The sequence below is a fragment of the Macadamia integrifolia genome, chromosome 10 (assembly GCF_013358625.1).
Source record: "Macadamia integrifolia cultivar HAES 741 chromosome 10, SCU_Mint_v3, whole genome shotgun sequence".
Classification (NCBI taxonomy): Eukaryota; Viridiplantae; Streptophyta; class Magnoliopsida; order Proteales; family Proteaceae; genus Macadamia; species Macadamia integrifolia.
The window spans coordinates 3,933,104-3,950,420 of NC_056566.1; the positions used below are offsets into that span (position 1 = coordinate 3,933,104).

Below are 17,317 nucleotides of genomic sequence, written 5' to 3' on the forward strand. Positions count from 1 at the left end.
GCCCTCGCAAAGTCCTAGGATGGGCAGACTGGAGACAGTCCTTACATTCAGCAGTTTTGCATAATGTGTCCATTGTAAGACTTAGGGTCTTTGCAATGGCAGCCCAAGATTTATTATTGCACCAAGAGACGTTTCCCAACACCCCTAACCATGGTATTAGTGCACGGTATTGGCCATCCCTAAAACTGATACAGTATTGGAAAGGTATCAGTCGTATTGAGTCAGCATATCTTTTTGGTATCGGATCAGGTATCCTTTGGAAAAAATATTAAAAATAAAAAAAAAATTGCAAAAAATCCAAAAACAAAATTCCATAAATAATAAAAAAAGAATATTGACATAAAAATATAAATAAATCAAATTTCTGTGAAATATTAAACAAAATGCAACAAATATTGCAATAAGTTTTTTTACAAAAAATATAAAAATTGGGTTAAATGACACAAACTAGAGATCCTCTCTCCCTCTCTCTCTCATGGTTAAATATATATAACTAATGGCTCTTGAATGAATTGTCAAGACAGGTGGTTTTAGACTTTTTCAAACAAATAACCAATATTTTATATAACTTTAAGTCTCTCAACATCAACTTTATTGACATGTGGTTCAATGACAAAAGTGATTAATTTAAGAACATTTGAAGGATCGGTTGCATGGGTAATACTGGCGTTACCGACCGATACTATAACCGATCCATGAAAATGTTCTGGTATTGGCTTGGTAACGGGATCGGGAACATGCAAAACCTGTATGGATTGCCTGATATGGGCGATCCGATACCAATGCTTAGAACCATGCCCCTAACTACTTGAAAAGGAATAAAGTGAAGACAGAAATAGCAGGTGGAATTTGTTGGGAACCAGACATTCATCTCCAGCATCCCCCTCCCCTTTTCCTTTTTATCTAGTGATTTGAGTCTCTGATGTGGTTCTCATGCTATTGCGAAAAATCTCACGATCCTTTTGACCTGATTCCCATGGCCTCTGGCCTTTTCTGGGCTTGGTCCTTCTATATTCCTTTTATCTTCTTAATGATTTGTACTCAAAATTGAAAAGCAATTGAATATGTGCATATATATGTCATTCAGCAGATATTGAGGACCCTCTTTGAGATCGTTATTTTTGAGGATTGTAGTAATCAATGGAGTCTCAGTAGACCAATGCTGAGTTTGATACTTATAAATGAACAGGTCAGGATACTGGAGATGTTTTCCTTGTTTCCATTCTAAGCCTCATGGCATAGGTATTTCTATGGATGGATGTTTCATGCATTTTCTGTTGCTTATAGCGTTTTATTTAGCTTTCATCTTTTATCTGTTGTGTTTTCTTTTAGGAATACTTTCTCCGGTATTATGTTGGTTTTTGTATAATTGTTTGCTGAGCAAGACCTGTTGTTTGCATTTTTCAGTGGCTTTGCCTTCAATCATGCCATATTTTCTTGTGTCTTATATAGCTGTATTCTTTTATTTAGCATCTCCATTACTGAATGCCACGTTTGGGACTTATTAGCATATACCTCGGTTCAGTAGGACCATGCAATATTGCTGCTATTGTATACATCTTGTTGGTGGAGGTTCAAATTCAATCTTGTCGATGAACTGGTGGTACTAAGTTTAGATCTATACCCAAGCTTTCCCTTGTTTTGTCCTTCCTCAAAATAGTGAATTTTTGTCTTGCTGGTTGAATTATCTGCAAATTCCAAATGTAAATGAGAACTGTAGCTTCTCTATACAGTATTTCTAAGGTAAACTAGCTGTGCTCTGTTTGGATGTTGGATTAATGCTCCTCCAATATATTTTTTATTTAATCCAGTCTTTGTAATTTGCAGGGTTGCTACTTTTCTTAAATTGTGTTGGTTATGTATGTATGTCGTTAGGGGTTAGCGTCCAAGCAATCTTTGCAATTTTTTTTTCTTCTCTTCATCAATCTAATCTTGTTTTAAGTTATAACCATCTTATGCTTCGTTCCCTTTCCTTGTGCTTTTTTTTTTTTTTTTTTTTTTTTTGGGTCATTGAGTATTACATTGCTCCAGATTTGGTTTATTGTAGTGTGGCCTCTTGTAGCTTTGTCTATATTATGACTACAGTACGAGCTTTAGACTTCTTACCCTCCAACAGGCTCACAATACGAGCTTTAGTTTAGTGTGATTGATTTTCTGGTGATTATGGATGCATTCCTTCAAAGTGATTCTGGAGGTTTTCTGCATTTCTCAAGTCATGAAATTATCATCATTTCCTGGGATAGTGCTCATATCCAGTGCCCTTTTGTATCCTCAAATGTTCAGTATTAGTGACCAGATGCTACACACATTCTTTGTATGCCCTCTTTTATCAAATTGATTGTACGCAATGACTTCTTTCATCCTAAAACAACTAATGTTCTGGTTGCATGAAACAATGATGCTTTTCATTGCATATGTGAACTTCTGATTCATTCTGTCTACTGATTGTATTTAGCGACACACCATGGTTTTACCTGCAGATGTTCACTGATATGAAGGCAAAAATTTTGGCTTCACAAGTAAGTGTTCTGCTCCTGCTTTATTGTTGTATATGGGCTTTCTCCTGTCTAAGTGATGCGAAGGTCAGATCCCAGAACACCATATTATGCTTTATCTGGATGTTGAGTCTAATGTGATACAGAGACAATTTTGAAATTGTCAGTTCTCACCCTTCTGGGATCTGATGTTGCCTGGTTTATGATAATATTTAATGATTAATTGTGTTTAGAAACTTGTTTACATCCTTTTCCAGTGTATTCCATGTGGGTGATTTAACATTCCAATCGCAACTGCTAATTTGGATATAGTCACAGCTATGAGTCGTAGCTAGAAAATAATTACAATTCTACCCAATCCTATGTTTTTGACCATTGAATATAAGATTTCGTAATGTGATTGAATTTGAGATTTAGGAGTTCAGTTTTTGAATCACAATAGGTTTTTGGTTGAAACTGAGCTTACACATACTTCTATCTATTTTTATATATTTGCTTCTTACAACATTTCATATCTTTGTGTTCACAGCCAGTGGATCAACAGCAGCGTCTTTCTCAGTGTTTTGATAAACTAATGGCAGATGTGACTAGAAGCTTGGATTCTAAGAACAAGGACAAGTTCACCCAAAATCTGACAATATTTAGGCATGAATTTCGTGCCAAATAACTCGCTCAATGCAGTGGCTAAGATTTTGGTAGATTCTCTCCAGCAGATATGCATATAAAAACGAGTATGCTGGCTGATACTTCTTATCAGTCACATGGACTTTCTTGATCTTATTTCCTGCCACCGAAGAGGAGGATCTTGTTTGGATTACGAGTTTCTGTAAAAGGGGCTTGTCCAATTTGAATTCTTTGAAGGTTGTTATATATGGGTTACTTTTTGGCTCGGATTGGAGGACGTCGGGATGTACAGTGTTAGTCTTGGTCTATTACAGATGGATTCAGGAATGTGCAGAAGCTGATGGTAGGCTTAATATTTAGGTTTTTTTTTTTTTTTTTTTTTTTTTGGAACCTCATATGTTAGGTTGGTGTTGCTGGAGCTTCTGTCAAACTCAATTCTTTCTTACAGGAAAAAATGGTTGTAAATGATTCATCAATTTGTTATATAAAGGTCATTCTGCTCATCAAAAACAGGCACCAAGAAGTAATTTTGAAGCAGATACATAATTCTTGTATTTCATTGAAATAAAGATTGAAATTTTTAAATGTGATGAAATCAGAAATGAACTATGGTTGAAATAAAATATAAGAGAGAGAATGCCCTTGGTGCGTAAATGATCACTTTACCCTTTTGCTATCAATAAATGCCCTGGATGGCTAGTTAGATCAAAACACCGTTTGCCAAGTTTAGAAGTTGCGCTAGATGACCAAGATTTTGACCTTCGTAGTTGTCAAAAGATGCCCAATTTAATCAAAACACCCTTCTTTAAGTTCAGAATATACCTTGAAAGGCCAAATGACTGATTTAATCATGTGGAGCTCAAGAAATGTCCTAGATGACCAGATCGACATAAACTGCATTTGCTGAGGATAGAAGATGCATGTATGGCCAAATGTCCAGTTTACCCTTGTTCAAGACAAAACATGTATGGATGACCAGTTTGATAAATACACACTCTTTGCAAAGAGGTCATAAGATGCTCTAGATGGCGTATTATACCAAAACACTCTTTGTCGAGGTTATACGATTACTTAGATGACCAAATGATAAATTTACCCTTTTTGAGGTCAAGAGATGCCTTGGATGGCCAATTTGACAAGAACACTGTTTGCTGAGTTTAGTAGATGCCCCAGATGGCTAAATGACTAGTTTATCCTTGTTGTGTGGCTAAGAGAAGCCCTAGATGGTCGGTTTGATCAAAATACCTCTTGCTTAGGTCAAAAGATGCCTTGGATGGCAAAATGATCGATGTACCCTAGTTGAGGTTAAGAGATGCCCTAGTTGGTCAGCTTAATCAAACGCCCTTTGCAGTGTTCAGAAATTCCATGGATGGCCAAATGATCGATTTGTCCTTGTTCAGCTCAAGAAATGCCCAGGATATCCAAATGATCGATTTAGCCTTGTTGAGCTCAAGAGATACCCCCGAATGACCTACACTCCCTTTGTTGAGGTTATAAGAAACCTTGGATGATGAAGTGACAGATTTACCCATGTTGAGGTTAAAAGATTCACTAGATGGCCAATGTTGTCAAAACAACATTTGCCTACATCATAAGATACCTTGGATGGCCAATTTGACACCTTTTGGTTGGTTTAGTAGAAACCTTGTGTGGTAAAATAAGAAATTTACCCTTCTTCTAGCCAAGAGATCCCCTGGATCGTCGTTTTGTCCAAAATAACTTTTGCTTTGATCAGATGATGCACTCAATGGCGAAATGGCAAATTTTCCCTAATTGAGGTCAAGAAATGTTGTAGATGGTCAAATGATCGGTTTATCCTTGTTGAGCATTAGAAATGCTCTGAATGGCCAAATGATCAAGTTACCTTTGTTGAGCTCAAAAGATGCCCAGGATATCCAATTTGACCTGAACTCCCTTTTATGAGGTCATACTGAGTCCAAGATGGCCAAATAATCAATATACCCATTTTGAGGATAGGATATACCCTATAAAGCCAGTTTGACCAAACAACAGTTTGCTGAGTTTAGAAAATGCTCTTGGTGGGTAAATGATCAATTTACCCCTCTTGCTAACAATAAATGCCATTAATGGTCAGTTTGACCAAAACACCATTTTCTGAGTTCAGAAGTTGCCTTGGATGGCCAAATTACAAACTTACATTTGTAGTGGCCAAGAGATGCAATGGAAGCCCAATTTAACCAAAAAATTCCTTTTGTAAAGCTCAGAATATACCTTGAATGGCCAAATGAGAAATTTGCATTGGATTACCAGTTTGACCTAAGCTTCCCTTGCTGAGACCAGAAGATGCATGTATGGTCAAATGTCTAATTTACCCTTGTTTGGGATAGAACATACCCTGGATGGCCAATTTAAAAAATGCACACCCCTTGCAAAGAGGTCAAAAGATGCCTTGGAAGTGTCAAATTTATCATTGTTGAGGTTAAAAGATTCCCTAGATGGCCAAATGACAAACTTACCTTTGTAATGGCCAAGAGATGCCCTGGATGCCCAATTTAACCAAAAAACCCTTTTGTAAAGCTCAGAATATACCTTAAATGGCCAAATGACAGATTTGCCTTGGATTGCCAGTTTGACCTAAGCTCCCCTTGTTAAGATTTGAAGATGAATGTATGACCAAATGTCTAATTTACCCCTATTCGGGACAAAACATACCTTGGATGGCCAGTTTGACAAATACACACCCTTTGCAAAGAGGTTAGAAGGTGCCTTGGATAGCCAAGTGCTGGATTTAGCCTTGTTGAGGTTAAAAGATTCCCTAGATGGTCAATTATACCACATGCCCTTTGTTGAGTTCATAATATTACCCTAGATGGCCAATTTGACGGAAAAACTTTTGCTGAGTTCAGAAGATGCCCCAGATGGCCAAATGACTATTTTATCCTTGTTGTGGCAATGAGATGTCTTGGATGGCCGGTTTGACAAATGTACCTTTTGCTTAGGTCAAGGGATGCCCTAAATGGCCAGCTTGACTGAAACACCCTTTGTCAAAAGATGCCATGGATGGATTTATCCTTGTTCAGGTGAAAAAATGCCCATGATAGCCAAATGATCGATTTACCCATTGTTAGCTCAAGAGTACCTTGAATGGTGGGTTTGATAATAACTCCCTTTGCTGAGGTTAGAAGAAGCCTTGGATGATGAAGAGACGAATTTACCCTTGTTGAGGTTAAACTATTCCCTGGATGGCCACCTTTACCAAAACAACATCAGCATAGGTCAGAAGATTCCCTAGATTACCAGTATGACCAAGATTCCATTTTTGTGAGTTTAGAAGAAGCCCTATATGGCCAAATGAGTAATTTACCCTTGTTGTGACCAAGAGATCCCCTAGATCGTTGATTTGACCAAAATAACTTTTGGTTTGGTCAGAAGATGCATGGGATGGAAAAATGACAAATTTTCTCTAATTGAGGTCAATAGATGTTGTAGATGGCCAATTTAATCAAAACACACTTTTCTGAGGTCAGAAGATGCTCTTGATCGTCAAACAATCCTTCTTGGGCTTAAGAAATGCCTTGACTGACCAAATGACTGGATTACCCTTGTTGAGCTCAAGAGATGCCCTGGAAGTCAGTTTCATCTAAACTTCCTTTCCTGAGGTCAAAAGATCCCCTAGATGGCCAAATGATCAATTTACCTATTTTGAGGATAGGAGAAGCCTTGGAAGGCTAGTTTGACCAAGACATCGTGTGTTGAGTTTAGAAGATGCCCTTGATGTGCCAATGATCAATATACCCTCTTTAATATCATAAACACCCTAGATGGCCAGTTTGACCCGAACATTGCTTGTTGAGTTCAAAAGTTGCCCTTGATAGCCAAATGACAAATTTACCCTTGTAGTGGCCAAGAAATGCCATTTTTTTCTTCGAGTATGTTTGTATTGAGAAAAAGAAATAAAAACAATAAAAAGGCAATCCACACTATCTTCTTCAGACAGTCCTAAAGAAAGGAAGACGAATCCCTAGATCAAGTAGGATAGGCCCTGCGAATAAAAAATAAAAAATACATTCGACCAAATTTAATATATGTAGTACACCATATTGGTTGCATCATCCTCCATCAGAGCATATAACTCACTAGGAAACTCAGTAGACCGAATCTGAACTTTTTCACTTGGACATCCAACCCAAATTCGTACCGTAACATCTCCACCACAATTATGAACAAAGCTCCAGCCATTTTAATTGGAATCTGATGGTAAATACAACTCTTCTCTGTTTTTCTGGAGCATTCAAGCCCCTAACGTTCCGACATAAAAAATTCATTTAGCACCTTTTTTTGAGGAACTCCCAATAGCCCTCCTGGCTACTGCTTTAGCTTCCACTTCCTCCATAATTTTTTGCATATTAGGTGACTACTCAAAGTGTTGGGTTTGGAGGGGGATCCTTTTCGTATTCGGCCATCCCCACCAAACTTCTCTCCTCCATGATTTCTAACAAAAAGATCTTTATGAGATTTTGTTTTAGAGAAGAAATAGAGGCATTGAAACTCACATGAGCAGTAACCATATCTTTATGGGCTGGAGCTACCAAATTTGTAAATGAATTTTGCTTTCCTTCCAAAGAGGGAGAAGGCTCCTTAGCATTGATCCTCTTTAAATTCTTATGCTTCGTCACACCTACCTTGGCCGCACTATGTTGCATATTTTCCTTATTTTCGGCCTAGACACTCCACGGTCCAAGAAGACTGATGAAGTGGCAACCTTTAAAATAGAAAAGCTGTCTTCATCACCAGCGATTGCACCTCCCTTAATTGGAGGACAATCAATCATGCCCAACTGAATCAACCTCCACCGATTCAGTCCTAACGAATCTCTCCTTATTTGTTGCAAGAGGAGTATCCTCGGTCAAACCTTCTAGTAAAGCAAAGGCATTGACATCTATTAATGAATTTTTCTGAGAAAATAAACCTCCACTGAATCCTCCATTGGCAATCTAATTTTTTTAGTTTTTTTTTTTTAATTAAAATTTGAATTTGAATGTGGTGACTTACCACTTTCAGCATGCACCCTATCCTCCACCAACCCTCTTGCACCTCCTCCTTCGGTTGCCAGAATGCTAGCATTGTCGAATACCTTTGCTGCTGGAATTTCCTTCCTCTTCCAAATTGGCCGATTTATCTGATCAGGCAAGCCAGTTTCTCCACACTGGATGGTAGAGTGCCCAAAAAGTCAACACTTCTCTCATCGAGGAGGTTTCCAATCACTGAATTTGGTTGATTAAAAATTCTTCCTTCTTCATCTTTTATGGCTATCGTACTTGCCAGATCATATTGTGCATTGACATCCACGCATTTACGGGCAAATGACAACCTCTCCATAGTCTTGGTCCTCTTGTAAGTAGCAATCAGCCATCCAATGACACTCCCTATAACACTCAATGCATCGGTAGATCAAAATTGAAAAGGCATATTTGGTAAGACTCACCCAAACAAGAACGGGACTCAAGTCTATCTGACCCAAAGAAGCACCCTTACTCCATGAACGCAAGACCAACGACTTCCGCTGAACATACCGTGGTCCTCCCTCCAAAATCTTCTCTATATCCTCCATCACATTGAAGCGAAAGATAAACAAACCACAGCCCATAAGATTAATGTCTATATGACCAGAAATCTTCCATTGCTTTAACAACACCTCTTTAGTGTAAAGGAGGTGTTCTCCCAATGAAATGGCCCACCAAAGCTGCCTCCCATCTCTTTATCTCCCCTTGAACAACCTCAATTGGACAATTGGCCACTCTTTGTCCATCCATCATCACTGGAGCAATGTAATAAAGATCAAGTCCATCCTTATTTTGCCAAGCTCCCAACGAGAATAAAGAATCTAATGGAAATCCAGAAGTTGTATAGTCATTATCTCTTCTAGTTGAGCGTTCTCCTTTTTGGTTTAGAGAGACACGACCATAAGCTGAAATATTGTTCCTTGAAATATCTTCACATGCCTCCTTCAAAGAAACATCCACCATAGCAGCCCCAAAGCCTCCATTGCTTCAGCCACCATGAGAAACCGAAGGATAAATAACCATAGGGCACAGGTGTGAGGGTAGCGGCTGGAGGTTCTCTCCCCTTGGGTGGGGGGGGGGGGGGAGGGAAGACTTGCATTCATCCCTCTCTCCTCTCTTTCTCTTTCTTTGGGAGGGGTGTGTCGTATGTACTTAACCGTGGGCCCCGCACCACCGTACTGCCATTCGGAGATACTTGGAGGCTTATTTTGGATGAGTGTAAAGGTCGTCATTGAGATGGAGATTTGATGATGGTCCAATATGGGGGATTGGGGTCATGTAAAAGGGTTTGGAGTCACCACCTAGGATTATGGGCCTAGGACCCGGGGGTTGGTCCAATTCCTGAGAAAAAGGCCTGGAAGTTGGTCTAGTCCGGAGATTTAGGGTACTTGTCAAGTTGTAGAGTTGGGAAGGTGTTAGGCACCCAATCTACCCGGTTCAGCCAGTCTTCCTACTAGATGCTTAAGAATGAACATTTTTCACAATTATTCTTATTCCACATGCATGACTAAATTATCACACATATATACATTGACTAAATTTAAATAATTATATACACTAAAACATGGTCAATATAAATTCTACATTATGCTAATTTTGGGTGAAAAATTATACCTAAGCTTGACCCCTGTTTCGGGTTAAGAGGAGTGGACCCCCAATTAGTGTTGGAACGAGCTTTCTTGTGGATTCTCCCAGCTTAGGGGAAGATGTTCTTGACCTCCAACTTCTTTTTTTAAGAGATGCTGATTGTGGTAATATCAGATAGAGTTCCGGCATGGAACAGTTACTTTCGGGCTTAGACTGCGGTGTCAATTCGACAGAGCTTCCGCTAGGGATGGGCTATTTTCGGATTTTGACTGTGGTGGCATTCCGACAGAGCTTCTACTAGGGATAGGCTATGGGAGGGCTAAGCTGAGGTGGCACTCCAGCAGAGCTTCAACTGGGGATAGGCTAAGGTGGCACTCCAGCAGAGCTTCCACTAGGGATAGGCTTTGGGAGGGCTAGGGATAGGCTATGGGAGGGCTAGGTTGAGGTGGCACTCCGACAGAGCTTTAGCTGGGGATCGGCTATGGGAGGGCTAGATTGAGGTGGCACTCCGACAGAGCTTCCGTTGGGGATAGGCTATAGGAGATCTAGGCTGAGATGGCACTACGGTAGAGCTTCAGCTAGGAATAGGCTATGGGAGGGCTAGGCTGAAACTTAAATGCTTGAGGAACTTCGAAGGCCCGAAGAACACTTCGGATCTTATGAAAATCACTTTGAAGACTTGATGAATCTCAAAAAGGGGGGGGGGAAACTAAGGCAAAGTTTCTCTTACACAAAATGCTCACTCAAAAAAAGCAAATGATTGAAGAGCTTCGAAGGCCCGAAGAACACTTCGAAGATCTGAAGAACACTTTGGATCTTATGAACATCTCTCAAAACACTTGAAGAACCTCAAGGGGAAGGGGAGGAGAGAGGGCAGAGCTTCTCTACAAGGGGTGCCCACTAGGAGGCTTGAGTGCAAAAAACCAAAGGGAGTGGGGTATTTATAGATTTCTTGGACCAATGGGGAGGAAAGAAGGATTTCCTTGGCCAATGGGGTAAAAAAGTGATTTTTCTAAACCAATGGGGTAACAAAATGAATTTTTGGACCAATGCGGTGAAGAGTGAATTTCTTTGGTCAATGAGGTGTAGAGATTATTTTTTTAGCCAATGAGATGGAAAGATGCATTTTTAGGCCAATGGGAGGTCACGGTGTAGGGTACGCTAGCAGGGCAGTTCAAAGTGTACAAATGGATGAAGGGAGAATCTCTTCACAACTCATGTCATCAGAGTGAAGATTTTGGCTATTGGTAGAAGCAACGGGGCTGGGCAAGGGTGTGTAAGGTAGGGGTGAGCGGGGCTGACATGGGCATGCATAAGGCAGGTTGGTGTGCAGGGTAGGCAGAGGGCATGCGCGAGGCAGGCAGGGGGCACAGGTGAAGCAAGAAGGGCCGCGCGCAAGGCAGCAGGGGTATGCGTAGGCAATGAGGGCACGAGCAAGGAGACGGGGGTGCACAAGGCACACGAGGGCACGCGTAGGGTAATAGGGGAGCACAAGGCTTGGGGGGCACGTGCAGGGTAACATGGGTATGCGAGGCATGCGGGGGAGCATGTAGGGCAGCAGGGGCGCATGAGGTAGGCAAGGGCACGAGCGAGGCAGGTAGGGGCGCTCGCGGGGCAGGCAGGGGAGCATACGGGGCAGGCAAGGGCATGTGCGAGGCAGACAGGGGCATGCACGAGGCAAGCAGGGCACATGCAAGGTAGCGGGGCGCACACGAGATGTGATTTTTCTAGGAATGATTGCGTAAGATTCGACTATCTGATTTGGACGTACCATATATCATTCGAATCGTGATTCTGAGTAATATCCATCAGTACGATCACTTTGGACTAGATTCCTTTGTATATAAGAAGTCATAATTGGACCCTTCTTTTCTCTCGCATGGGATTTCTGGGATTCTTAGGTGAGTATGGAATGTTGCTGGGTTGGGTTTCCTCAATCATCCATCATCTCTGTTGATCGGAAGTGAGAGGTAGCGCCTAAGATTCGTAAGTCATCATAGCCGGGGGAGGGTGGAAAAATTGGGTGTCTACAGAATGCCCCTCTTTGGCCGAGGCCTATGCCCACAGCTGAAGGGCAAAGAAAAGAAGGACTACGTTTTGTCACCCGGAGCATGTACTGCTGTCATCTTGCTCATCAATGACAGAGTTGAAAATGCAACAGATAATATCTCTGAACTACTTTAAAGTTTAGGATCTTACTTGGGCCATCGATTATTGGAAAGAAATTCGCTGCTCTTTCAATCCTACAAAAGATGTTAGTACTTTGATTCTTGACTTCCCTAGGCTGGGCTTCCTTGTGCCAGTCTATGGAATTGACCAATAAGATTGGGCCACTTGGGGCTGGTTCAATGAGATTAGGCCACTTGGGGCCACCTAGGGCCGGTTCAATGATATTGGGCCACTTGGGGCCGGTTGAAAGAGATTGGACCACCTGGGGCCGATTCAAAGAGATTGGGCCACTTAGGGCCAGTTTAATGAGATTGGGCCACCTGGGGCCATTTTAATGAGATTGGGCCACCTGGGGTCGGTTCAATGAGATTGGGCCACTTGGGGCCGAATCAATGAGATTGGTTCACTTGGGGCCGGTTCGATGAGATTGGGCCACCTGGGGTTGATTCAATAAGATTCTTTCTTTTCTTGATTTTTCTTTTGTCATTTGATTTGAACCATTGGATTGGAATCTTGAATTTGGACCTTGGAATCTTGCCATTCACATGCATTTATTTTGGATTTTTTCATTTAACTTTGACTTTTCACCTTTCACATGCATGTGACTATCTACCTCTTTTATATGATGTAATTTTTATCTACCTTTTCCATAATTTTTCATCTACCACTTTCATGTGATGTAATTTTCATCTATCACATGAGTTTTGATTTGGATTTTGTATTTTGTATTTTGTGGTAAGGATCTTTGAGTTGCACCTTGGATTTGAAATCTCAATTTTTTTTTTGGAAAAATGAAAATTTTAACCATAAAATGGTCCCCCCCCCCTCTTGCTCATTTCCCATTCCGATTTTTCTGAGTTGGGAACGATTTATGAGTGGGTGAGCTCAGGTCTTTTGAATTTTCTCGAAGATTTGAAGTTCTTCGCATTTTTTCGGGTTTCTTCAAAATTTTTCCTAAGATCTTCAAGTTTTCTTTGAAGTTCTTCATCCTTTCTTTGAAGATCTTCAAAGTTCTTAAGGAGGGATCCATTTGGAGAATTTGAAATTTTTTTGGGTTTTTTTTCAATTTGTGAAACTTCTTGAGGTTCCCCGTAATTTTGGAAAATATGACCCAGAGAAGAAAGAGAAGGACTCGTGGAGGAATCCGGCTAGATGGTGAGAGCAGTTGAGGTACTTCATCTCAGGGGGACGAGGGTCCCGCAAACTAGTACATCAGGTGGACGCTCCATAGGACTTGATATCACATATGCAACTCCATATAGGGCACATGGGTGAGTCCTACATTTCATTTTATTTATTCATTATTTTTTTTTTCAATTTATATATTTTTTATTTATCATCATTTTTTTTGTAGAGGTTCAATGAGGGAGTACCACTTGCTTTGGCCAGATATGGTCATCTGAATTTGGTCTGGGACTAGTACAAGGTGCTTCCTCACCGGGTCAAGGGGCTAGTTGATTCATCTTACCTGAGCCGATTGGCCTCATTGGAGACCAGGAAGTTTAGTCCAACATTGGCGGGATCCCTGATGGAGTGGTGGTGGCTGAGTACTCACTCCTGCCATCTCCCTATTGGCAAGATTACCATCACACCCCTGTGCTTCTATGCCCTGATAAGCATACCATTTGGGGGGAGGCCCCTATTTCTTCCTGAGACTCTGACAGCAGCTGAGTTCACATACTTGATGGGCATTGACATCCAGGGTGATCAGAAACATATCTGTTTAGGAGAGATCAGTGCTCGATAGTGGAGGATGGACCTGAGGGTGAACCCTGGTAACTTTGCGCAGGTGACCCATTCTTTTCTTCTATTTACTATAGGTCAGTGTCTATTTATTGATCTCTAGGGTGGAGTGGATATTCGCATGGCTGCCCTCTTCTGAAACCTTTGGGAGATAGACACTTAGGATTGGAGCGGGGTCACCTATGCATACCTTTTGCGGACTCTTGACCTGCTATCATATGGAGATCGAGGCCTAAAGGAGTGGGCTACATTCTCCATGTAGCTTCTTATCCCTACACATATTCCATTCATTTGGTTGCACTTCCTTACTTTGATTTTTCAAATCAGCCTTGGTGTTATGAACATCTGGAGATTATGGCCCCCATACTAAAGGATCCTTGAGCATCGCTCTTCCCTATAGCCACGAGATGGGGAAATAGTGGGGTACTCAGGGGCCGGCGCCATCCTCCAGGGACCATTGCTCGTTCTCTCCTTAGTGGACTTACAGAGGTAAGTCATGTTTGGCACTAAATTTCCCTTTGTCTTGTGTTGTACTTACTTCTTCTTGAATTTGTAGGTTACTTAGAAGCCGTTTCAGCACCTTAGGTTTCCTGACCTTGGCGAAGTTGCTCGGGTCAGGCACTTAACAGAGAACCGAGTTCTATTTAGGGGTATCTGGGGCCATGCCGAGTATTTGGGAGAGCAGATCACATACCGGTGGTTTGATTTCGACACGCGCTTCTCTCCTTGTATTCCTCCACCTACTATGCATCACCCAGAGCGCATCCCTATGGATCAGATTGAGAGATTGGCCGAAGGAATATGGGATGACTCCTTCTTAGACCAGAATAGGGATTATGAGACATTCCTCGAGGAAGAGACAGTCTGTATCCCCTTTGGTCCCAGAGGTTCAATGGTATATTTTCCCTTCTTGAATGTCCTTCAATTCCCTTTTTGTTTGGCTTTGATTGATGTCCTTTCAATAGAGGATACAACATGCAAAACCTTCTTCTGTTCAGTCACAAGCAGGTGCTGCAGTTCCATCCCAAGCTGGGCCTTCTACTGCTGTGGGTGGATCTCTCAGGATGGCCACCATCCCCTTTTATGGCTTCCCGAGCTGGTCTTATCCTAATGTAACCCATCCTGGTATCCCTCAGCTCCTGAAGCATAGACTGGATAGAGATGCTTCTCTCGGGCTGCCCATTCCATATGACTGTGTAAGTATTCAACCACCTTTCATTTGATTGGCTTTTGACTTCTTTTGACTCACATGGTCTTCATCAGGTGTCTCCGGAGGCCTACGCCGAGATTAGGAGGATGCACCAAAGTTTGTGTGAGGTGGTGTTTGATAAGGCATCATCCTTTTTTTTTTTTTTTTTTCCTTATCCTTCTTCTTTATTACTCTTTTTTTCTTGACCATTCCTTATATTTCCTAGGAAGCAGAGTAAGGAGCCAAGTCAGCTCTTACCAACAAGAGAATGCCCGGTAGCACACGCATATTCAGGATCTCACTCAGAGGTTAGCGAGCTCGGGATTGGAACCTACCAATTATTCGATGCTCCATGAGGATGACGCCAAGTATGGCTCAGATGAGGATTTTGACTCTTAGGGATCTGTTCTTGTAGTTCCTACAAACACAGGCATATGTATATTTTTTTTCCTTTTCCTTTTTCCCTCCCCGTGTTTATTCTTTTTTTTTTTTTTTTAATCTTTTTATATTTCCAAGCTTGGCATTTCATGAATGGAAATCTATCTTTAGCATAAAGAAAATCTCTTTTATTTATGAGTTTGAATTTTTAGGCATGATCAATTCCATAAATCCAGTCTTCATTAGAAGAATCAGAACAACACGAAAATCCAAATATCACCTCACTTTACTATCAAGTGAATTACATGGAAATGACTTTCCTATCATAGGCTAGATAGGTAGGTAACAATGTGGGGAGACAGTTCTTGGGTGGGTAAAAGTTCACCAACTCCTCTGGGTCCTCTACTTTCAGTCCATATTGTCGGATGATGTAAGTGGGCAAGTAAAAAGACATATGAGTCAATCCCATCAACCTGACATAGTTGTATCCAGGGGTCTTCATTAGAAAACCCTCTTGTGGCCACCATGGACATCTCCATACAATATCCCATGTAGTTCTTCCTCGTAGGTACTTTCTCCAATCAATGACGAGCTTGAATTCTGGGACTTCCCTCTTGTCTTGGTAGCAAAGAACTCCGAGTTGGCTTCCATTTAATGGCTTAATTAGCTTTAGTTTTTCAAGTAGCCAAAGTTGGAAAATAGTAGGACTTCCTTAATAATGATCAAGTCCAAATCTATGGCTATGGCTCATGTCTTCAAATCCTTTGAGTGTCTTTACGAGGACCATAGGGATGATTTCACCTCCTTCCTTTAATTGCTTTACCACTTCTATCAGAACAAGTGGTGCACCACGTCTGGGGGTCTGGAGAACATAGTGAGCTATCATACAAAGTAGATAAGCATCCTGTGACCTTGGGTGATGGATTCCTCCCAGTGATAGGTACCGAGTGAAGGTCCTGGCCACCTTCAGAATGTTAATCTTCTAATATCTAATAAACTATTTTATTTCCTCCTTTTCCCATCCGAAGAATTCCTACATTTCCTTTGAGTAATCTTCCTTCAAAGATGGTTGGATTAACCTGCCCCTTAGTGGAGATAGCATACAAACTTGAAATTCTTCGAGAGTTAGGCAGATCTCAGCTAACCCAAATTGAAATACATGAAGATTGGTATCTCAGTGTTGAGGCACCTGGCAGAGTAAATTGTGATATTATTCTACACACCCAATCTGACTGAGCATTGACATATTCATAGATTCCAGCAGTCCTGGTGCCATCATGTTGATGTCCAAGGTCCATTTTCTTAATGTCTCATTCAAAGAGCCCATGACCTTTCCTGCAGTCATCACAAACAAAGAGGAGAGGTGATGATTTGTCAAAGTATCACTCATTAGCTATTGACACAACCAAACCTTTACCACTGTTACATCAAACTCTTTTTTTTGACTAATCAAGGATAGGGAATGAACTGGCCTTGATATACCGGTACCAGATGGTGACCTTTGGGAGGTGGAATTCTGGATAATAATTTGGAGGACCATAGGTGAATGACAGATACCTAATGGTCTTGTATGCCAAAAGGAGATTCTTGGGGGACACAAGCTATGATGATCTTTTTAGATACCTTGATTATTAATCTAGGACCGCACTTGCACATGTCAAGTTGTCTATGTATCCCTTGAGAGGAATCAGGTCTAGCGTAGTTCAGGAAATTCATCCTTTTAGACATAATATCTCTTGAGCTGATCCATGTTGACCAGTTCGGGTACTTCTTCACTGTTGAGATCGATGAGTTTTACAGCCTTGCCTAGTAGAATCTCTTTAATAGTGAATGGACCACTCCAGTTGGGCCTAAACTTTCCTCTTGGGTCATGAATTGGGGCTCTTTGTTCTCGAAGAACAAGCTCACCCTTTTCTATGTGATGGGGCTTCACATTCTTGTTGAAGGCTCTTGCCATTCTCAGTTGATATTTCTTCAGATTATCTATGGCCTTCATATATCTTTCATCAAGAAAATTGAGCTCATCATGTCTGGATTTTACCCATTTTCCTTTGGGTAACTGACTATCAAGTAGTACCCTTAAGGATGGTACAAGGATTTCCACGGGT

At 41.2% G+C, this 17,317-nt stretch overlaps 1 protein-coding gene across 5 annotated transcripts in view; it reads left to right on the forward strand.

Annotated features, from left to right (window-relative positions):
• LOC122092106 (exportin-7) overlaps positions 1–3,704 on the forward strand; it is a 67,646-nt gene extending 63,942 nt beyond the window's left edge. For 2 of the 5 annotated variants that reach the window (XM_042662415.1, XM_042662417.1), the window contains exons 20-22: positions 1,088–1,189; positions 2,481–2,519; positions 3,025–3,704. In XM_042662415.1, the coding sequence (XP_042518349.1) occupies positions 1,088–1,189; positions 2,481–2,519; positions 3,025–3,162 (279 nt within the window). In that variant the 3' untranslated portion in view covers positions 3,163–3,704. The remainder of the gene's footprint in view (positions 1–1,087; positions 1,190–2,480; positions 2,520–3,024) is intronic. The other 3 variants (XM_042662416.1, XM_042662418.1, XM_042662420.1) reach the window with 2 other exon arrangements.
• Positions 3,705–17,317: the final 13,613 nt, after the last annotated feature.